The sequence below is a fragment of the Mauremys mutica genome, chromosome 4, assembly GCF_020497125.1.
Source record: "Mauremys mutica isolate MM-2020 ecotype Southern chromosome 4, ASM2049712v1, whole genome shotgun sequence".
Classification (NCBI taxonomy): Eukaryota; Metazoa; Chordata; order Testudines; family Geoemydidae; genus Mauremys; species Mauremys mutica.
Window position 1 is genome coordinate 27836544 of NC_059075.1, and position 20855 is coordinate 27857398.

The 20855-nt window shown below is 45.2% G+C and overlaps 1 protein-coding gene across 5 annotated transcripts in view; it reads left to right on the forward strand.

Moving 5' to 3' along the window:
• Positions 1-20855, forward strand: part of SYNE3 (spectrin repeat containing nuclear envelope family member 3) — a 92735-nt gene that overhangs the window by 25066 nt on the left and 46814 nt on the right. For 3 of the 5 annotated variants that reach the window (XR_006578858.1, XR_006578860.1, XR_006578859.1), the window contains 6 exons: positions 4847-5004; positions 9977-10149; positions 10605-10914; positions 16038-16199; positions 17302-17646; positions 18946-19082. Coding sequence is in view for 1 of the 5 variants with exons in the window: in XM_045013655.1 (XP_044869590.1) it covers positions 444-453; positions 4847-5004; positions 9977-10149; positions 10605-10914; positions 16038-16199; positions 17302-17646; positions 18946-19082 (1295 nt within the window). In the remaining 4 variants the exon portion in view is untranslated. Of the gene's footprint in view, positions 1-314; positions 454-4846; positions 5005-9976; positions 10150-10604; positions 10915-16037; positions 16200-17301; positions 17647-18945; positions 19083-20855 lie in introns of those variants that run through there. The other 2 variants (XM_045013655.1, XR_006578857.1) reach the window with 1 other exon arrangement.

The following is a 20855-nucleotide window of genomic DNA, read 5'->3' on the forward strand; positions in this document are numbered from 1 at the left end:
TATCAGATCCCCCCTTAGTTGTCTCTTTTCCAAACTGAAAAGTCCCAATCTTATTAATTACATTTATATTTTATTCCCACTGGAGTTTAAAGGCTTGTCTACACTTAAAACACAACAGTGGCACAGCTGCAGCACTTGAGTGTAGCTGCTACCTATGACAACAAGAGGGGGTCAGTTAGATAATCCACCTTCCTGAGATGCAGTAGCTAGGTTGATGGAAAAATTCCTCCATTGTGACCTCGTACTGTCTACACGGGGACTTTGGTCACCTTAACTATGCCACTCAGGGGTGTGGCTTTTTCACACCCTTGACGGATGTAGTTAAACTGACCTTATTTTCTAGTGTAGACCAAGCCTAAAACAGATCTGTGTGCTGGAAAGAATTAGCTTCACTACGAGCTGGTGAACAGATCCAACAAACTGTGTTATCATTCTGATGTTCAATGACACGTGGTAGGTGTCAGTTAAGCCGAAAAGTAGCTGTTGTGATCACGTGGTGGCAGTTGGGTTTGTCAAGTAGCTATGGGTTTCCCTTGAGAATGGGTATTGTTTGGAAATGAGAGGAAAGGAAATGGCAGCGCTGCAAGTAAATGCTCTACACCCTGCCACCCGTGTGACAACCACTTGGCTATAGCCATTAACTTTAAGCAGGAAATGGAAGTGATTGTTCCAAGAACACCCAGCATGTGTTTATTCTTCAGTACATTAGTTTGGACAAACAATTCCTGATGGTCATAAACGTTCCCCACAAATAGTACAGGAAAAATTGCCTTGGAAGATGTTCAAGGTGCTAGGGTTAATGTCCTGAACCCCCAAAAATGGTTAAGCTGCAGATTCCTGGGGATACAGCTAATGCTTACTAGAATTTCAAGAGTTTCTCCACTTACTCAAATTGGACCAAATTTAGCTCTGCTGTGAGTATGATTCCCACTGAAGTAATCTAGACCCTTATCTAGGGATGTATGTGCTAATCGTAGCATGACTGAGAGCTGTAGAATTATTAGTATGCCAAGAACTCTCAGCTTTGGAATCGTGGAGATTGATGTGTTGCTTCTACAGTAGTATATGCTAATTCCATCTCCACTTTGAAAGACTTGTGCTCCTATACAACTGTCTCTCTTTCTCAGAACTCTCCTTACACTATCCAGGGCAGCTGAGCAGTTATTAAATTACCCCAGGACCCAAGTACCAAACAGTTCCCAGAACCACAATAGCTTCCACACTTGTGCGTTTGTATAAAATTTGACACACTGCAGTGTTTTAAAAACACTTCTCATGTGCAAACCCAGAACCCTAATCTCTTCCAAATGGAAAGAGTTATGAAAAGCCTGAAGTATTTCAATAATTGGAAAATACTGTCCCCAATGGCGAGTGATTTAACTTTCCTGGAGCACTTTTCTTTCCCCCTCTCTTTATTTCTCAGAGAGCTTGGTTCTGGAAGTGAGTCAAGTAGTACATGAGCACAGGAATTCAAGACATACTGAAACCATTTAAAAGCCAGTGCACTATAAATGTTTGGTTTAAAAGTATGTTTAAGAAAGGGATCGATTGTGAAAAATGTGTTACATTAGGAAAAGCAGAATGGCTTTGCAGGGAGAAAAAATGTGTATTGAGAAACTTGGAAAAATAATGATAATATTGCCAAAAATACATTGCACTTAAAGAGTGACTTTGAAGGATCTCAGTAGTGCTTTACAAACACTAACTAATGAAACCTCACAATACCCGATGAGGGCTGTTAAACCTATTTGAAAGGTAGTTAAACTGGATGCATAAATTTAACCAAAAAAAAGTACTTTAGGAAATTCAGAGAACGCGATGCAGATAGAGGGCCAGATCCTCTGGTACATGGAAGCTGGTTACATAGAAATGTAGGGCTGGAAGGGGTTTGAGAGGTCATCTTGTCCACTCCCCTGTTCTGAGACAGAACCAGGTATGCCCACGCCAATCTTGGTGGGTGCTGCTCTGACCCTAAACCCAGCTGAGCCTGCCACTGAATCCCTGAGACAAGGGATTATTCAGGTGATGTACAACAGCTTCTACACCAGCACCATTCTGGTGGTTGTGCAGGGGTATGGCCAGGGAAATACGAGCACAGCCAGGCATCCCTATGCCCCATGATCTTCTGTGGTCAGAATGGTGCCTCTGGCTGCTCTAACTTATACAAGGGACTAGACTGACAGCCCGGTAGGTCCATGGTCATGTGGGTGCACGTGTGTGATTAAGCTCCCTTTGCATCCTTTGTCCTGAGCTGTGCTGAGCAGAACTTAGCCACAGCTCAGTATCTGGGTCAGTATTTTATTGGTAAAATCAGGGTTGTTTCTGACCTGATCCCTGTTTATTTAAGTGGCTTTTTGGAGGGGAAGAAAAGAGGTCAGAGCTGTGGGGAGGGGCGAGGTAGGAATGGGAAAAGTGGATCAGCTAAATGGGTCTGGTTTTGGCCCATCTCTAATATTTTCCACTTACCAAATTACTCAAACTCAGCCCTCAAATACTTTTTATAACCCCTGGATATATTTGAGGAGCTGGCCCGCGTTAGACTACCTCTCTCTCAGTATCTTGGAATGTTCTCTCTTTTGCCTGTACTGTCCCACAGGGGGTGACTGCTTTGTTCAGTGCTTTGTTTGTTTACACCTTTATTTCTTATGATTAATTATTACTCACATATGGTGTCACAGATTTCTTCATTATCAATGTGCATTATAAATTAATACATAAATAAAGTAGAATCTTTATACAAAAACAGTTCCAAGAGTCACCTCTATAGATCTCAGGTGGGAGGCTGTTCCAGCCACACCAGACCCAAGTGTCTGTAGGACTGTGCCTCTGGCTCATCCCTCAAACTAAACTACACAGAGTAGGATGAGCAGTGCCTCAGTCCTCAGTGAAGCCCACAAGTCCTCCTTCATGTGTGGCTGGATGATTTGGACAACTCATAGAAGACATATAAGATGGGACCATTTGTTGTCCAGCCTTGCTGCCAAATATTTCTTAAACTGTTTCTGCGAGAGCTAGGTTTGATTTTCCAAGCCAGAGTTCTCAGTTGGCCTGCACCTTGAGAATGAGTTCACTCCTGGTTCTGTCATAGGAGGGTTTGTGCAACCTTGGACTACCCATTTCCTTTCCTAGAGGCTTCCTAGGCAGGCCAAATCCTTCCCACACGCAATCCTTCCATCGCCCCCGCTGAACCTTGTCTGCTAGGTATGTCAGCTTGTCAAACCGGGCCCAGTAGAAGTGAGAGCGTAGCAGCCCAACCCGCCCACGTCTCCTGCTTCATTGTGGGGCGTGGATCCAGCTGCCACAACTACCCAGGGTATACGTGGCTCAGGCTGGCTGGGAAATGGAGGGAGTCAGTGTCTCCCCTGGGCAGCCTTTGCCTTTGTGGGCTCTTATGAAACCCTGGCCTGTGCCCTCCACCAGGAGAACCCGCAGTGGAGTGTGTAGCAGTATTACTCCCTTGCCTAGGGAGAATCCCCTCTCCAGCACAGTTACCCCCATGGGCACAGAGGAAAGCACATTTGGCCCCTGATTCAGGGTGATGCTGCAGCTGTGACAAGCGTGTGAGAATGCGCATGCCCTGCCACCACAGTGAGAGGAACAGCAACAGGCTAGGGAAAAGCTAGGGTTGGGGTGGGGGTGTGTAGTGGAAGTGGGGGAGGGGGCATAAACAGATCACTCTCCTTTCTCCCCCCCCGCCCAGTGGTTATGATCAGGGTGTCTTCTAATTTCAAGATGTAATCAGAAATCCTGGGCTGGATTCACCAAGGGCCATACTCTGCCTCCCCTTGCTCACGTTGCGCAGTACTGGACTGTGTGGGAGCAGTCCCATGGAAATCAGTGGGAACGCTTCCAGAGCAAAGTCCTACTTGATCAGAATAACAGTGGCAAAAATGGGACCTCAGGAATTATCTCTAGACCTTTAAAGAAAGACAGTCAGTTGTGGAGAACAAATAGGTGTAACGTTTTTATTAAGGAGAAACTGACTGCCAGGCATTGGCTTGATCCAAAACCCATTGAACACCAGGAGACTCTTTATATTGACTTTGGATCTGGTCCACAAAACCTTTTATCTATAAGTCCCCAGTTCAAATCCACCCAAAGTGCATAGGCACTGAAAGATGGTCCCATCTGATGACTGACAGTGATCTGTGTTAGCTGTCTCAGCCCGGTTCCTGCAGGAATGGGGTCCGTATCTCAAAACCATCACCACAACTTGCTCTGATTATCAGCCTCCTTAGAAGTTTCAGCAGAGTGGATTAACTGCAAGGTGCTGAGTATTTTGGTTTGCTCTGGCCAACTTCATTGAGACAATTCATGTTTAAGGTTATGCACACACTCAAGTGCTTGGCTAGGCCAGGGCCAGGTGCTCACTACCTTGCAGGGCTGAGCCCTAAATGGGCTTAAAGAGAGTCATGTTGAGAATGGACGTATTTAGATTCCCGCTGCCTGTGCTGTGCATGTTCTGGGAAAATACGAAGGACGTTAGTGTCCAGTCTGGTACATTTCACATGCATCAAATTAACCTAATTTGGTTTTCAAATAAATGCAGTGACTCTTAGCCCTTTGAATGTCAGCCCAAATCAAAGAGCTTAAAGGAGTGTCCCAACTTCATCTCGTTCCCTTGTATCCTTTCATTTTAGAAGCTCGGAGTTTGAGCTTTTACTCCATACTCACCTCTGTTGAGTCTCATGGAGATTTAGGACTACTGTGGGTTGTGGATTTTGATGCCATTAATCAAAAAGAGATCAGTAACGTTATCTTCCTCTTTTCCCTGCTCCTTAAGACTGTGAGAGACGTTCCTGAGGAGAGAAATTGTTTTTAATTCCTCATTTCTTTATCTTTTTAGTTTCCTCTAATGCAATGACTCAGCAGCCCCAGGATGAATTTGACACAAGTGTGGAGAATGCAGAAGCCTGGATGAAAGCCATCCAGGAGAGACTGCGGATCAATGACAACACCGAGGGACCTCGGTCTGCCCTGGAAGCCAGGCTAAGAGAGACTGAGGTAGGGGCAGACTGATATTCCTTTCTGAGAGACATATTCACAAGTGGCATTGGCACTGCAGGGACTGCCAGGGGTCATGGAGAAGTTGCCATTAGGAGACGATCAAGGTGGGATAGGGCATGAAAATAGCCCCACTAGCTGTAAGGTTGCTCCCATTTGGGCAGGATCACTTCAGCATTCTCTCCAGTTTCTTCTTTTGCAAGCTGCGTATTGCTGCCATAGAAAAAGGGAATAGAATGGGGGTGTGCGGGGAGGTTTGCATCCTGCTGTTAGATTAGATGCTCCCAGACTTTTCATGTGTATTTGGAAGACTAAGAGCAATCCTGATTTACCAAACTATCTCCGCTGCTGTACCCAGCACTCATTCATTTGTGCATGCTAAAGTGGAAGTTTAATTGCTTTTCGCAATCACAAGACTGGGGTTTGCAACCACCCAATGCAGTTCAGGAAATGATGCTACCAGATGAGACCAGTAGCCCATCACATCCCACGTCTCTGACAGGGGACAATACCCCAGAATTTGATAATGCCACAGTCAACCATTTTGTATGTTCAGCCACTGCCAGCTGAAAACCAAACATCACATAGCTAGGCAAATCTCTGGCCTTTATGAGGCAAGGTCAGACAGCTGCATACTTGCAATTTTTTAATCAGAATAGGAGGATGGGGCAGAAAGTTAACAAGTGTTGAAGAGAGTGAGTGAGGTTTTAAGTGCCCCAGACACATTGTTATGACTAGAAATGTTTTGATGATAAGAGATAATGAGTAGTTTTGCTCAAATTAGGAGAATTGGTGACCCACTAGGAGTCACTATAGGTTGTGTGCTTTGTTTGAAGTTTAGCTATAGAAAGATTAGGTGAAGCTTTCTTTTGGACATGGATCTGACAGCTAAGTTCCCCTGCGGCTAGCTGGAAGGCGGGGCCCCCTGGGAGGCTGATCACTGATTCCTCAAAACCATTTCTTAACTGTAGGTAAATATACCGTATATACTCGTACATAAGCTGAATTTTTTAGTAAAAAAGGGAAGCACCCGAGAAGGGGGTTGGCTTATGAACGGGTATAGAGAGGGAGAGGTGGGACACAGCCCCTCCCCCCAACAAAGGGGGCAAGGAGAGGCAGCGCAGCCAGCAGAGACAGAAGGGAAGAGGTGGGGCCAGAGTCTCTCCACTTCTGGCCAGGCTGCTCTCCCCCCAGTCTCCTAAGCAGCTCCAGCTCCAGGGCTGGCAGGCTGCAGCGGTGCCGCTTGGCCCCACCCCCCAGAGCAGGCTGTGTCTGTGCCGCCTGGCCCGCCGGAGCACACTGCAGCTGTGCCGCCCAGTCTGGCCCGCCAGAGCGGGCTGTGGCCGTGCTGCCCAGCCTGCCTGGCCCTCCCCAGATAAGGTGGGAAGGGATGGGATGGGGAGAGTGTGGGGGTCCCAGGCTAGGGACAGGGTCACGTGGGGGGTGGTCACAGGGGTTACTCCCCTGACTCCCAGCTTCTCCCCCACAAAAAATTTCCCCACCAGTTGCTGTCCCGGCCCATCAGGGTAAGCAGGTGGCGCGCCGGGACACTTTGTTTACTTAGGTTTACCTCCGTGCCTGCGGACGCTGGAGGTAAACAAACCATCTCGGCCCACCAGCAGCTTATCCTGATGGCCCGGGAGCCAAAGTTTGCTGACCCCTGAATTATAGGGTCCGCTTATGAACGGGTTATAAAATTTTTCCATTTTTACTTATCTATCTTGGGGGGAAGGGGTCGGCTTATAAACGAACCGTCTTATGATCGAGTATATACGGCACTTGTTTTGAAATGCTCTAGCCTGACTGCGACTCTGTGTGTGTGTGCGCGTGTGCGCGCACACGTGCCGACAAATGGATGCGCTGTGCCACCCATTGATTTATTCCTCACCCTGCCTGTAGAGAGACAGTAAGTTACCACTGCTTTGGGTTCTGAGAATCGCTGGATATCACCAGATGCTATCGAGAAAGGTACTGGAATCCCAGGGATGGACAGTTAGGGAATAATCTGTCTGTAGGACAAGTTTCTTCCTAAACCCTGTCAGTTAGTGGGTTTATAGCTCTCATCCTTTTAATGGAACTGTGAATCTGTGCATTATCTACAAAGATAATATTTTGTATGATCCTGTTAATCTCTTGGCAAATGATCTGGTGGCAAATGAATTATGCCTTGTGTGTTTAAAAAATAGTGTTTACTTTTATCCATTTTATTTGTGTTTCCTTTCAATTTCATTCGATGTCCCTTGTTTTTGTACACTGAGAAAACTGGTTGCTCCTATCTACCCCAGCTGTACCATTCATTATTCTAGTGGGGCAGTAGGTTGAGACTAGTATCACTGCATCCTTCCCCAGGGCACCCTCAGGCTGGGCCTTTACACTCGCTTGGGCCTCTGCTCTGAGACGCCTGACTGTTCCGCTGTGCCAGTCCAGTCATAAGAGGTACTCAGTGTACAAAAACGTGTTTTCTCTGGCTGAGCCCTGAGCAGGCTGGTCCTTTCAGGGTTGCAATGAACCCTGCTCCTTTCAGCGTTGCAAAAAGAATGAACACAAATGGATTGTCCCACTGGTGTGGTAAGGCTCTTTCTTCTGAAGGCTTCTGTAAATCTCCTGTGGCCCCAGCGAGGCTCACAGGCTAACATGGAAGAACAGTCCCAGCAAATGTGGGTCAGCATCGAGTCGTCCCTTCCATCAGGGAGTGGCTGTTAGGCTGCACTGATCTGAGGAGTTCCCACCAGGTCTGCTCTGCCACTAGCTGTGCTGTGTTTTACCTTTTTACAATCCTCCCTTCAAGTCTGACATCTCTCACAATAGCTCATTAACCCTGTGTTCCCCAGTGTGGGGTTTGTATACCCCATCGCACTAGCTTATTTTCTATACATCTCTCATATTTCCCTGTGATAGGCCTGTTCTCTAAATGAAACCGCCTTCTCAGTTTCTCTTCAGATGAACATCTTTCTGTGCATCTAGTCATGTTTGCCCCCACCTTTGAACCCCCTCTGTTTTTGAGATGGGATGACTAGCGCTGAAAAATGGCACTCCTGGTGGGGTGGTTTATATAATGACATTACAGTATTTTCAGGACCGTTTTCTCAAATGGGGTTCATTGTGGGTTGGAGCATGTACCAGGCCTAGCATAGAGACTCATCCGCGAGCTGGTGGTGATGGGCCGACTTGCATAGCAGTCACAAAGGCTGGAAGTTCCTATTTCATTTTGGATTGTGGATTTGTTTCTGCTTTCGGATGATCACAGCCCTTACCTTTTGCATAAGGAATGTTGATACACACAACATTGTAATGCATTCAGAGAATTCAGGAAAGTCAGTGCTGTGGGAGGCAGTTTATCAAGGGGTTCTGTCAACATTACAGATCACAAGAATGAAGATTATGTGGTTTGTGATGATCTTACCTGGGCTGATATAAAGCTGATGCCTTTGTTGGACTTTGGAACAGGGTCATAATGCATAGAAAATCCTTGTTATAGTAGCTTTTTGAATCTGGATATTGGAAATCCATCATTATTATTAAACAAAAAGCAGTGGCTCTTCATTAGTTCTACCTTTCTTTCCCCTCTTCCTCCTCTGCCACCCAGCTGATGTCTCCTTCTGGCCTGCTCATTCTTTCACTCATTACCTTTTTTTAAATAAAAACATCCGTTCCAAGTGCCTCTTTCCCAATTGGCTTGCATTTATTCAGGCTTCCTCACTATGATTTATTTTCGGTTCATTTGCTAATGAAAATGCCAGCCAAAGAAAACAATCGTTAAAAATAATGCCAGCTCCAACCACGGCTTTCTCAGTCGTGGGCTCATTTGCTTTCATGTCACTTCGAGCAGGAATAAGACTGAAGCCTGGACTAAGTTTTGGTTTTGAATCTTTCTATTGGTTGCTGGGTGTGGTTTATATTTTCCCCTGTGCTCTGTTTTTGTTTTTTTTTGGTGTTTTTACAAGTAAATAATCAAATGATGTATTTATGGGTAATAAGGCAAATCACTCTTGACAAATCACTTAGGCCTAAATTTTTAAAAGTGACCTCAGATTTTGAGTGTCTCAACATTTTCCTTTTGGCACCCCTTCCCCCAGCTTGAATGAGCGTGGTTTCCCAGAACTGTGCAGAGGAACAGCAGGGAAAGGAAGTCTAGTGGTCTGCGTGATAGTGGGAAGGTGATGCTGGAAGGCTGACAACACTATTAGGGCAGAATTAAGGTGGTGTGTGTGGTGTGGGGTGTTTGTACTAGGGGTTAGGTTTGCCTCTGGGTGGAAGAGTAGAAGATACACAGTGTTAGATGGCTTAATTTTCATTTCCTTGCTTGTAGGTTTTGTGTTAGGTATGCATGTATGTGCCAGAGCCTTAACTGATACACAACATGTTTTTGGGTAGAAATAGAATTTAATAGCAGAGATATAATTCTCTAATCTTTTTATAGGGTGGCTCAAAGTGTGTCTTCTGTGATTTGCAACAAACTGCTTTTTTTGTGCAGCTCCCATGGCATGTTCTGGTACAACTTACAATACTGGCTTTGCTCAGTGTTTCCCATGAATAGTGTCTCCTCTGCACTTATTCCAGGAAAGTGAATTAGACGTCATGTGCTTATGTAGTGCAATAGATCTGTAGCAGTAGTGGAGACACGCTAGTACAGGCAAGTCCTATAGAACTTAATAGGCACAAACCCAACAGGGCTGTGTAGAAATTACCGTGAAAACCTACAAAAGTTACCCGAAAATGATCTACCCTTCTGTTGGTGGTGGTAACTATTTTACAACAGGGATATATTTCTCTATTAATTAAATCCTGTAAGAATACTGAAAAAAACAGTAGGAAAGTTCTTATTTCTATCAAATTTTGTAGGAGTTTTCCAGCAGGGGTGTAGTGATTTCCATATAAAAACAAAGTTCTAATTCAATAACTACACTGGCAGGCTCTCTCTCTCTCTCTCTTTTTTTTTTTTTAATGTTTTCAGTTATGTGTTTTCTAATAGAAAATTTGTGCGTTGGAGCCAGAAGGTCGATTGAAAATGGATTTGGTCCTGATGAAAGCAGATGCCCTTCTTCGCTGCATCAGCGAGGAGGAAAAGCATGAGATACTATCCAAACTGAAAGACATTAAAGCCATGTGGGAAGAAACAGCCATCTACATTACTCATTGCCACAGGTAGGACACATGCTGTTTCCACAAAGACTGTATTTGACATATTGGGTCAGACTGTGGCTTGTCTAATGCTCTCAGACAATGCTGCCTTAGTCCTTGCTCTGGCTATCTGTATTGTGGTGGGGAGAGAGGAGCCTTCACTGGGTTCCCATCCATATGTTGGAAAGGAGCAAAGAGTAGGTGGAACCTTGGCTCTGCATCTACCCACAATATGCCAGTCCAGTGACCTGAGAAATAATCTTTGCCAGACACAGGGCTAGCACAGGGTACTTCTTCCCACAGCCAGGGGGAGCTGGGCAGTGGATTGTGACACTCAGGTCAATGAAGCTAGGCTGATTTATCCTGTCTGAGAATCTGATTCTTCATTGCCAACATTTTTTAAAGCATCTTAAACTCCCCACCCTCTTCACTGGTCCTGGGAGAACCTCATGTATCTTGTTTCTCACTTTCCCCAACAGCCGTATCGAATGGGTGTGGCTGCACTGGAGTGAATACTTGAAAGCCCAGGATGAGTTTTACGCCTGGATTCATAACATGAAGGTTACCTTGGAGCCTGACATAGAGCTGCAGCTCGGTTTAAAGGAGAAGCAATGGCAGCTGAGCCACTCCCAGGTTCTGCTGAACGATGTCCTAAATCAGTCAGTCCTGCTGGAAAGGCTGCTGGAGGAAGCTGCTTCCTTGTTTAACAGGATAGGTGACCCGAGTGTCGATGAGGATGTCCAGAAGAAGATGAAGGTGGAATATGAGGAAATAAAGGCAGAAGCTCAGGTAAAACGCAACTATAAAAGAGAGGAGGGTTTAGGATGCTCACCGGTTACTAGCCTGTATTATTTACTGTTAGTGTTTCTGATATGAGAGCTAGGAGTTCCCAATATGGTTCATGGGGAAAGAATGTATCGATAGTGCAAAGAAGATTTGAGTGTTCTTAACAGGGCAAGATTAATACGAACAATCCCAAAGCAAATGCTTCCCTGCCCTTTGGTAAATCAAAGATCTCAGTGTGATCTTGATGCAAAATAATCCATCCAAGGAGATGAGGAAGCATCCCAATTCCACACCCTCATTAGAGGCTATAACACAAATCCCTAGATCAAGAATCACACACCATAATCCCAGAGTTGGCAAGCAGTTAATGCTTTTCCAACACAAAGAATAGGCAGCCAAAAGTAATAGCTAAAAAATGTTCAATAGATGCTAATTCATTTTCCAGTCTGCACCTGCCCTCAATCCCAGAGGTACAGTGGTCATTAGACAAGAGGGTGGCCAACATTATAATTCACCTTTTCATGTCCATGACTCACTTTGATAGTTGGTCTGGGTGAAGGTTTGAGATGAGACAATACCCTTCACTTCCACAGCCAGTGGGAAGGATCTGGCTACGAGACAAGGATTTGCCTTTGGTGGGTAGGAGAGGCTTACACGTAGGGATGCTCAAGACACTAAAGCAATGAGAGTAGATCAAGGACATATCTAGGGTATATCCAGCCACCTGTACAGTAGCTTTTGTACATCAGTGGCTTTGGATTTGCCTTGGGGAAGAACAGGCATTCCAGTGTCTGGTAACTGACTAATCCAAACTAGTGTTAATAAAACTGAACTCCGTTACATGGGCTCTGTCATCTGCCTGTACAACCATGACACCTGCTCTTCTTCCCCACTTCTCCACCCAGACCCAGGATTGGGTGGGCCTGGTGATTGGTGGACACTCTCATCCCAAGAAATCATCGTCCAAGGGGAGCACAGAGTCTCATGGGGGGGGCAATGTGGGGAAGTTGTGGTTCTGTGGGAAACAGAAGCCTCGAGTCTCCAGGGCTAGAATCTTGAGTTACTTTTTCATTTAAAATATTTTAAAAAATATAAACCCCTATTCTGTGCCTGCAGCTGCTGAAGTCACACTTCCTAGCCATAAATACATCTAAAGAAACATTTAATCCAAGTCAGGTTGCAGAGTAAATCCATTCATTAAAAACACCCCTTTTTGCTCCTGGCAATTCAACTCTTGGGATTGTAAATTTCACCAGATTCCCAATTTAAATGTTTCATGACTTCTCTCTAAACAAGGGTTTGTCCTTTATCCATGAACAGCTAATATTTGTGTTGTGCAGTTTGATATTTGGACTAGCTAGTTCCCTCAAAGAAATTATCTGAATACAGAGAGCCTGAGTCAGATCTCTTAGGCTAGTTTTACACCAGCATAGATTTACACTGATTGTTGCTGCTGTGAGCTCAGAATCAGGCCCAGTGTATTTAGGTAAAATACATGCTGATGTCTCCAGATAACTGAGGCTCTAGAAAAGGCAGTTGAAACAGCTACAAATGCCACCTTGCGCCGGAAGAGAAAGTGAAACAATCCAGTTGAAAAATCTCTGGAGGCTGCGGGTGGAAGGGGTGGTGGAAAACATTCGTTTTCATGACTGAAATAAATGGGGGACTCATTGGCTGATTCTAAGATTAGAGGCAGCTTGGGAGTCTTGCCAGGTAGTGAATAATGTTAGCTGAAGGAACCTTGCTACCTCTCACAATGGGAGGGAGGACTGAATGAAAGAGATCCCGTAATCTGAGTTGTCTCAGCCCCTCTCGTGATCGGGGGCCAGACTATGAGTAAATTGCAAATGACAGCTGAATTCCAAAGTTGGCTACAGGAGACAGCTTGCTGGTACTTGTAAATTTCACTAGTACTCAAGAAGCTCTTTTAGATCTCGTGCAGTTGTCCATTTCTGTCACAGGCTGAGCAAGTGAATTCCATTTCTCAAATGGTTTATCTGTGATATTGCTTCTCTGGTGAGTTAACATATTTTCTTGCTGCCACTGAGTATCCTTCTCACTCCCAAACTGAAAATTATATTCACCGGAATGTCTTTTAATTACAGTTGTTGTAACATTTTTACACACAGCAGCCAAGTCCCTCCCCCGCTCCACATGTCTCTTCCACCCCCTCTGCCCTCCTCCCCCCCCCCAAAGTTATTGGTACTAACCAAGAATGTAATCTAAATATAAATAATCACTGAGAGATCCTGTCTTTCTTGTTTAACCAGAACAGTAGTGAAGTAAAGTTTCAACACTTATTCAATCTAGGCTGGTGCAAAACACAAATATTTTGATTCCCGTTGGTTCTCTTAAATTAAACCTACAGGTTCTTGGCTCCGTCTTTCATTCTACTCTCAGACAATCCCATGTGAGTTAAGGGGAGAGAGTGGCAGAGGGTGGCTTGAAGTCATTTTTGGCGCCTTCCCAATTCTGGGCTGCTCCAGGGGCTGAAACAACCTCTAGCGAAATTTAGGCACCCCTAAGTTATGGCATCCTCTGCAGAGCTCAGATTGGCCATGGTAGCATGTTGTACAGCTCTGCCCCAATACATTCTCTTCTGTCTCCAACCCCACAACTGCCCTCACACACCTCCTGTACCAATGCTTGCAGGGAGCCAGCAGAGGCCCCACACAGTGCCTGCACCAGGAATTCTCCCTCAGTTGTTTGCTGGCTACTTATAGCCTCTGTTTGCTGCTCTGACTCAGGTTTGAGCCCAAGCCCCACTTCTGTCCACACACACATCAGTCTGACTTGGGTCAGCAAGCACTCAGGACCCGGGTCCTAGGATCCCGCTAAGGGAGTGGGTCAAAGCCTGATTCCCACTGTGATTCAGGTCCAAGCCCTGTCATTTTTCAGTGCGGACCCAGGTCAAGCTGCAGACCTAGGTCAAGCTGCAGACCTAGTCAGAAGGTCTGCATAATGCTGTATGGACGTGTTAGCACAGCTCTGAGACATGAGTCCCGCAATTGTAAAGCAAGGTTTACAATGCAGTGTGAACATTCAAACTCTGATTTGGAAACACCAAGTCTATAAGCCTGGGTCCCGCAGACCTGGGCTAAGTGTGCAGTGTAGACATACCCATAGAGGCCAGAGAATGGGGTAGACCTTCATGCTTTATCTCTTGGGTAACGATGCACCAAAAGCATGTCCTGAACCTGAAACCAAAAACCTGCATATATTCTTCACAATGTCATCTCTTAGTATTCCCCATCTCAGCCTGCTTGGGATCTGTTATTTTCTTGTCAGTACAAACGTTCCTCCTCATGCCACATCTTGGCTGGTAGATGTTCTCTGATTATTCAAGTGCTTCTGCAGAAGGCAAGAGTTAATGCTCCTTTTGTGTTGCTTCTCAGTGAAAAGAATAATTAGTTGACTGACAGAGCAAATGGCAGCGTCTTTCTCTTCATTAAAAGTTGCACTCAGAGGCAGCTCCTTCTAGCAGTCTGGCAGGTTTTCAGCCTGCCCTTGGTTAGCTTTTCATATGATAGCTTAGCACAATGTTGCGTCTGTTCAAATGTGTGTAATTTATCACATGACCTGATTGATCGCAACATTTTCAGTAGTAATCTCCAAGCCTTGGACTGCTTCATTTTGGTTGAACAGCTTGTCCCAGGCAGAAGTTAAGCTACTTCTCAGTTTAAGCTGTGCATCTCCTCCTTAATCAGCCTTTGTAATTTTACTGTAAGATGCTGGAGCACATTTTCACCATAATTCTGTTTATCAATCAGATTTGAATCCTGCCACTTGGGAGTTTTTACAGTTTGCACTTCCTGCCCTAGTGTATTTATGTCTTCAGTTCACTTTCTCTGCCAAGGGATCTGGCCCACTATGTGCAAGGCTTGATTTGAGGTCTATGATCCCTCACACTAGGCTAGGCCAGGCCCAGATCACACGCTTTGCTACAGAGCTCCCTAGCCTGCAAGTAGGATCAGGAACGTGCCCTGAAATTTAAAGGACAGATTCCCATTTCAACAGAGTTTTCAATACTCCACGTAATTGAGATCAGAATTTTGCCTTCTGACTGCAAAGACTGTCACCGTGGGGCAGATTCTCCAGTGCAGTGTAGCTGCTTTGCATTGCACCACTGTCACGGTCTGGCCCTAAAGCAAGAGGGACTGGCTCTGGAGGATCATCCTAGCACAAGGGTGATCCTCTGGTGTCTGGAGCTGACATATGGCCTCATGCATTTCTCTGCCTCTGCGCTGCTGGCATGGCTGGAGGAGAGGTGACATGGCCAGAATGCTCCTATACCATGGTGTCTTCAGACTGCTGGAGTTGTTTGCAGAGGACACAAGATAGAGGTACCCTCAGACTATTCCAACTTGATGCAGGGTCTGCACAGAGCAGCTCCAGGGTCAGGGGAGAGCAGATGGGAGCTTTGAGTCACTTTTCCCCCTAGACCAGTGACCTGACCTCTGTGTAGATCAGCCAGATCCCAGGATCCAGTCCTGTCTCTGGCCCCTGCATAGGGGCATAAGATGTGTGTGGAGAGACGTCTCCTTGCAGCCTGCCCCTAGTTTGTGCCAGGCCCTATATATTGTGCCAATGAAAGCAAAGTCTTTGGAGGTTACCATAGATGCTAAAAATATTGCAGAGTTTCTAATGTGCAATTATAGCAGTTTCTTTACATCTTGTTTAAATGGCAAGTGCTGTGAAATAATTGACATGCCTCAGGCATGATCAGACAGAGTAATCCTATACTTTTTGCCAGCATGGAGGCTGTCGCTGTAGCTTGTAGGCTGACCCCATATATTGTCTCTGTTTCAAAGCAAAGTTGGGAAAGGATAATACTGCTTTTTAATGAAAAATACGAAGCTTTGGAAAAGGGAGGCTTGGCACTGACCTCACAGGACCTTGCTATCTTTTGTTCTCTGAATAAATGTTGAGATGCTACAGCACAGCCGAGACCCGGAGAAAGCTTTACATATTTTTGTCTTCATACTGGAGATGAGGTGTGAATTCCTGAAAAGGTTGAATGACATGAGGGTGAAAGGAAGTGGGCTCTGTTTTCCTAGTTAAAAATGCAACCTGTGAAGAGACAGGTAAGCTCTTGCCCTCACCATTTTGGACGTTTCTTGTTACAGTGCAGAGTGAAATTGCTTGAAAAGATAACAAAGGAACATGAGCAATACAAGACCAACGTCGACCAATTTCAATCGTGGCTGAATGGTGTGACTGAAAGATTGAACTGCTGCGTCGGAGAAACAACAAAGTCTCCAGCAGACAATGGGCTAAAGACATTGCAGGTTCTTTATGATACAGTTCTAGTAGAGGGAGGGAGAGCACTGTTAAGAAATGCATTCTCCTCAGCTGAATCCCTTCTCGTGTATATTCCCCAAATCATACAAGTATTCAACAGAAGAGTGTATTCCTAAGATCTGTGTGGCTCTAAGAGTATGCTGTGGGCCTAGAATTCAAGCACTGCAAGTTCAAATCTGGCTCTGGGGAGAAATCTGAAGGGGGGAGGCATATTATCAGAGGGGGATATTTAAAACAAATTCTGGTGTAGTGGCTAAAGAAGGGGTCCTGAATCAGGAGTTGTCCAGGTCTGCCACTTTCTCTCTGTGATGTCATTAACAGCCCATTGCCAGCTCTCCCAATTTTATCATGAGTCTCATGCTATTTGACATTTTTCTTAAAGCTCCAGTTCCTAGAGTCATGTGATTACATGAGAATCTGAGCTTTCATTTAAAAAAAAAAAAAGAAATGTAAGTTTCTAGCCTTCCTGGTTACAGAGAGAAGCATATAAACATGATCTGAATGTAGCACAGAGGCTCAAAGGCCAGAAGGCAAATAAAAACAGCCCTGACCTTTATTATTTTTTAAAATCTAATGATTTAAGCCAATCTCATGATTTCGAGTGGGCCTGACTCATGATTTTTGAACGCTTGGGGTTGGTGACGCTGTTAACAGCACCATTTTTCACAAGTGGTCTCCAATTTTGAGTGCCTTTAGTTTGGGCTACTAAACTTTAGACACCTCTGTGGCCTGAGTATCCGTGCTGCCAGATACATGTGGCTCCTGTTGACTTCCACTGGCACTGTGGATGCTGAGCACTTTTGAAAATCAGGCCCAACAGTTTTAAAAGATTCCTCTAGTTCTTGGGAAGCCATGCTCCTGCTGTTATATTATCTAAATCATAAGGCTACACATTTAAAATAAGTATATCAAATCTGGCAGTTGGCCACTTCATAAGTGACATGTCTTGAAACAACAATTGGAGAAGAAAATAAATACACAGATAAAAGTAAATATTATCAGGTGTCATTTCCCCACCACCTCCACCCCACCCCGCCCCGCCCCACCGTTCTTTCCACTTAACCCTTTCTGATTCCCTTCTTTCTTCAGAACATTGCCAAAGATGTTAAGCGTGGTGAAAAGAAATTGAAATGCCTGGAAGTTGAGTCTACAGGGGTGATCCAGAACACCTCACCCCTGGGAGCTGGGAAGATGAAGGATGAATTGGAGGAGCTGAGGAAAGCCCTGGAGAAGTTGAAACTAATATGTGGTGAGGAAGAGGAGAGAATGCATAAGATCCTTAAGTCAGAAAGTGCCTATCAGTCCCAAGCCAGACAGTTGGAAGCAGAGGTCCGGGAATTCAGAAAGATGCTACAGAGACTAGAAGATGACCTGGAGTCGGGGGAGAAGCCGAAGAGTGAAGAGGACTTAGTAGCTCTGTGGAGAAAATACATCGTAAGTTGTTGTATTTTGTATGCCTAAAAACAACAAGTGAGAAGTGTGGTAAACACATTGACAAAACTGAAGGTACATGACAACCCTTGATCATACAGATACTAGTCCTGTCACAATGTCCTGTCACTACAGGAAAGTGCTCAGATACTATGGGGCTGAGGACGGTATAAGAATGTATGTGGAATCGAATAAGGAAAAATGTGAATAGGGAGAAAAGAACCAACAATTTTATAGTCTCTGCCTCACACTATCTGTTCTCAGCTTCTCCTTAGGTACAGCAAATAATGTTGTTTGTTCCTGCTTATATGGGGTTGTGTCTTTCTCTGCAAGTAGTCCCATTAAAATAAAGTGCGTACTGGTGGGCGTGTGCACGCACACTTATAATTTCAGGTTTCAGGTTGTAGAACTCCCATGTTAAAAAAATCAAACTTCTCTAAACATGAGATGGCATAAGAAGAGGGTCTTTTGTAGATAGAGTATTTAAAATCACACATCATTAACTTCCTGTTAACACAGGGTTTCTCAAACAGGGGTTGCCACTTGTGTAGGGAAAGCCCCTGGCGGGCCGGGCCAGTGTGTTTACCTGCCCCGTCCGCAGGTCCAGCCGATTGTGGCTCCCACTGGCCGTGGATCGCTGCTCCAGGCCAATGGGAGCTGCAGCGCGGGGTGGGAGTGGGCGCGAGGTGGGAGCGGGGGGAGCTTTCCTGGCCGGCTCAGCCAGCCAGGCGATCAGGCTGGCCACTGGAGCAGCATACAGCTGCGTAGGGCACCAAGAAATTTGGTGCCCCAAATTTCCTGGTGCCCTATGCAGCTGCGTAGTTTGTGTATGGCTAAGGATGGCTGTGGTTTACAGTTTGATTCACTGGCTCTCAGCACCCCCACTGTAAAAATTGTTCCAGCACCCCTGCCCATATTACTTTGTTGACCAGTCATACCGTTCAAATACAGATTTTACAGATCCAGACTAACACGGCTACCCCTCTGATACTTGACAGTTCAAATAGTGAATTCTGCATATAAAATACTCACAGAGCACTTGCTGTGAACAGTTTACAAAACTCCCATAGGCACAAAGGTGTTTTTAAAAATTAGTCATTTAACTATAACAAACAACATGGACATTTATGAAAATCCTGATCGGTTCATGGACAGTTTGAGGACAGAAAAAAGGGCCCAATTTGACACACACATGTCTTATGGCAAATAGTTTGACCATCTCTAGATTCAGCATCGTCTATACATTTCATGTTCCAGGTTTTGTGCTCATAATGCAAACTGATCATTATTTTTATGATTAAGGCAACAAGAGCTGCGCTTGCAGCAGAAGAGTCAAAGGTTGACAGACTGAAGGCTCAGCTTAAGGAATTGTTCCGGTTTTCACAGAATGTACAACCACTCTCTGACGGCGTTGTAACCGCAATACGGGAATATCAAAGGTATTGATCAGTGGGGAATGGGGGTGGGGTGGGCTAGCAGTTTGCCATAAAACTTCACTGGGGACCGAATGGCTCCAAGGATCAACAGGGGCCCATGCAAAAAGTGCAAGTTAGACTGACCTTAGGTGGCAGAGTCACAAAGGATTTTGGGGGTTTTCTTTTGTTTTTCTTTTTTACTGGTGATAGCCACATCCCACAGTTCAGTTAACCTTGCTGCCTTGGGACAAGTTCCTGGAACCTTGCTGAGAAGCATTGACTCAAGAGAAGTCCCAGAAGAACTGAACTCCCATTTAGGCACCAAAATAAATGGCCAGATTTTCAGAGGAGCTCAGTCCATTGTGCGTTGGCCTCATTTGGCATTCTGGCTAGAAGTGTTGCAACAGGAGCTGCTGCATGGCTGAATACTTCCATAAATCTGGCCCTAGTACTGAGTGCTAGAAAATCTCTTTCTTAGGGCCCAAGCCTGCTTCCATTGAGGTGAGTAGGAGTTTTGCCTCTGACCTCAATGGGAGCGAGATCATGCATTTACGTGTTAAAAAATAGCAAAGGAAACTGATCTTTGTGGCTTCTCTGATGTAGTGGGAAGGTTTGACTGTGTGTACAGTGTATTCTCAGCCTCCATAATGGTTTAGAACACAAATTCCTTATCTCCTGCTCTGGGATCCCTCTCTTGCTGCACTATGTATAGTCTGGATGAAATACTTGGTTTGACGGCTTGTTTTAGCATTGTAGAATCAATATTTTTATTTTTTGATTGCTTTTCATATTCAACTAAAAATTAGACTGGGAACTGTTGTTGTAAACAGTTTGGCTGAATAACTGCAGAGTGCACATGGCCTTTTTCTGGGAGGTTTGTTTTGATGAATCATTCCCCTCCCAGTTATCTGGCAGGGATTACTCCAGCTTCTCCTGACTACCTACCTCCTGTTTCCTGCTTCCATTTTCGGGCTGGAAACATTACAAATCTAGCCTCTCCCTGTGCTTTAGCACTTCCGCTTCCAGGCTGTCTGGAATCAGGAAGTTCAGAGGCTGCAGTTAGCAAACTTCAAGAAAGGATCAGTCTGGGAAGGGAAAAAGAAGGTCAGTTTATTTTTATTGTATCTAAACTGGTTTTCCTATCCCTAGAGCAGCCTGTGCTGGCAAATGGAAAAAGATTGGAGGAATAAAATTGATGCAGAAAAGCAAGCAATTCAAATTTAAAAAATGAAACAAACTGGGGTTTATTTTCCACTGAAGAACAACTATGGGAGACTTAAACTTACCTCTGATCAGAGATCAGTGGCTGTTCAATGAGTTGCCAGCTTTTCCCATAACTCCTGCTTCTTTGAAAGGTGTGGCAAAGTCACAGGCTGCTGCTGGCAGAGGCTGTAGAGTGAATGGCAAGGGAAGTAAGAACAGAGATTTCCGTCTGAGGATTTCAGGGCCTCAAGGCAGGGCCGCCCGGGGGCGGGGCAAGAGGGGCAATTTGCCCTGGGCCCCGCAGGGGCCCCCATGAGAATATAGTATTCTCTAGTATTGCAACTTTTTTTTATGGAACGGGCCCCCGAAATTGCTTTGCCCCAGGCCCCCTGAATCCTCTGGGCAGCCCTGCCTCAAAGCTAAGCTCATTGCAAACACCCCTGTGACATGTAGGTAGCTAGTATTATCTCCATTTCACAAAGGGGGAAGTAGATGCAGAAAAGTGCAATTAGCCAAGATTGCATTGGAAGTCTGTGGCATAACTAGGAGTTGAATTCTAGTCTCTTGATTCTCATTCCTGTGTCTTAACAAGAC